The sequence below is a fragment of the Rhagoletis zephyria genome, unplaced genomic scaffold (genome assembly GCF_001687245.7).
Source record: "Rhagoletis zephyria isolate East Lansing unplaced genomic scaffold, Rhagoletis_zephyria_1.1 Rzeph_scaffold_10603, whole genome shotgun sequence".
Lineage (NCBI taxonomy): Eukaryota > Metazoa > Arthropoda > Insecta > Diptera > Tephritidae > Rhagoletis > Rhagoletis zephyria.
In genome coordinates this window covers 19,576-20,909 of record NW_016167680.1, presented here as the reverse complement: position 1 = coordinate 20,909, position 1,334 = coordinate 19,576, and the positions used below count along the sequence as shown (strand labels likewise).

General features: G+C 33.5%; 1 protein-coding gene across 1 annotated transcript in view; it reads left to right on the top strand.

Moving 5' to 3' along the window:
- Positions 1–222: 222 nt before the first annotated feature.
- LOC108376537 (F-box/WD repeat-containing protein 11-like) overlaps positions 223–1,334 on the top strand; it is a gene marked incomplete at its 3' end in the record, with an annotated part of 20,683 nt that continues 19,571 nt past the window's right edge. Inside the window, exons 1-2 of the mRNA XM_017632757.1 lie at positions 223–319; positions 866–1,117. Coding sequence (XP_017488246.1) covers positions 1,061–1,117 — 57 coding nt within the window. The remainder of the gene's footprint in view (positions 320–865; positions 1,118–1,334) is intronic.

Genomic DNA, 1,334 nt, shown 5'->3' with positions numbered 1-1,334 from the left:
AAAAACAAAATCTTGAATTCAAATCGAGTGTGTGAATAGCTAATTCGCAATTTAATTAATTTAAATGACTTTAAATGTTGGGGGAATTCAATATAATTTGATTTGAACATTTATATAAAGAACAAAATTACAGTCCCTTATGAGTAATCAAAAGACAGTTAAATGCATGAACAATCGTTCTCGAGTGCTTTAGGTCGTTGAGTTTATTGTGAATGACATTTTCTGTGAAGTTGGTTGTGGTTGTCATTCTCCTTCAGTCGTGTCGTTTTTACGTGCAATCGTTGGTTGTGCCCGATGGTGCGCGGAAAAATTTGGTGAAGTTGGTTTTAATTTGTGAAAAATTCCTATTTTTACATTTTCAAATTGGTGAAGAAGCCGAGAAAAGTCTCACTATTGAATAAATTGCGCGTATTTCCACCATATAAAGATTTTTTATCAAAAAAACTGCATTGAAATTTCAGGATTTGTAGCATTTTTTCGCTTTGTTAAATGACTTGCGCTTGAGAAAGAGGAAAAGAGAAAGCGGCAAACGCATGTCAAGATAATGGCGGCATGACTTGGTACTTTTCAGTTTGTTTAAACGAGAAAGCTAGCTGTTGTGATTCGCGTGAATGTGCACTCAACGTGTGTGTTCGTTAATCGCAAGACAACAAAGGAGCTAAGCGGATACGCAAGATGTTCTGTGCGTTCTGTGTGCTGTGAGTACGTTTTCGTTAAACAGAACGAGCGAAAAGTACTGTTTTTTTTCAGTGCCGTGTGCTGAGCTTTGAAGCGAAAGCGGGACAGACGAACAGTGTAAAAGTGTGCGCATGTTCGATTTTGAAATCTTTTTAATTTGGATTTTGTGAACGGATTTTCCTCACAGTAATCGGAGGAATTGAATTATCTGTCCCCGTTGTTACTCGTTGACTGTTTTGCTTGTTAAAAGTAAAGAGAAGGAGGAATAACATCGACGGTAGGGAGTGTGTGTATGTTTTATGTGAAATAAAAGGAAAGTAAAATATAAAATAAAAACAAATATTCAACAAAAAAGAGTTTGGAAAAAATTATATAGCATAAAATGATTAAAATGGAGACTGACAAAATTATGGACGAGACTAACTCCAATTCGCAAGCAGTAAGTGTGTTTATTTATCTTTTACTTCAAATTTATTAAACATGTTGGTGGCTTACATAAATTGAGAGACCCTGACTATATTAATTCGCATTTATTTATTCGTTATATTGATATAAATAATAATGAATGTATATAGATATGTATGTATAATGAATTTATGCATTACAATTTTCATTAATTTCAGGCATACATATCTACATATTTACGGACATAAATT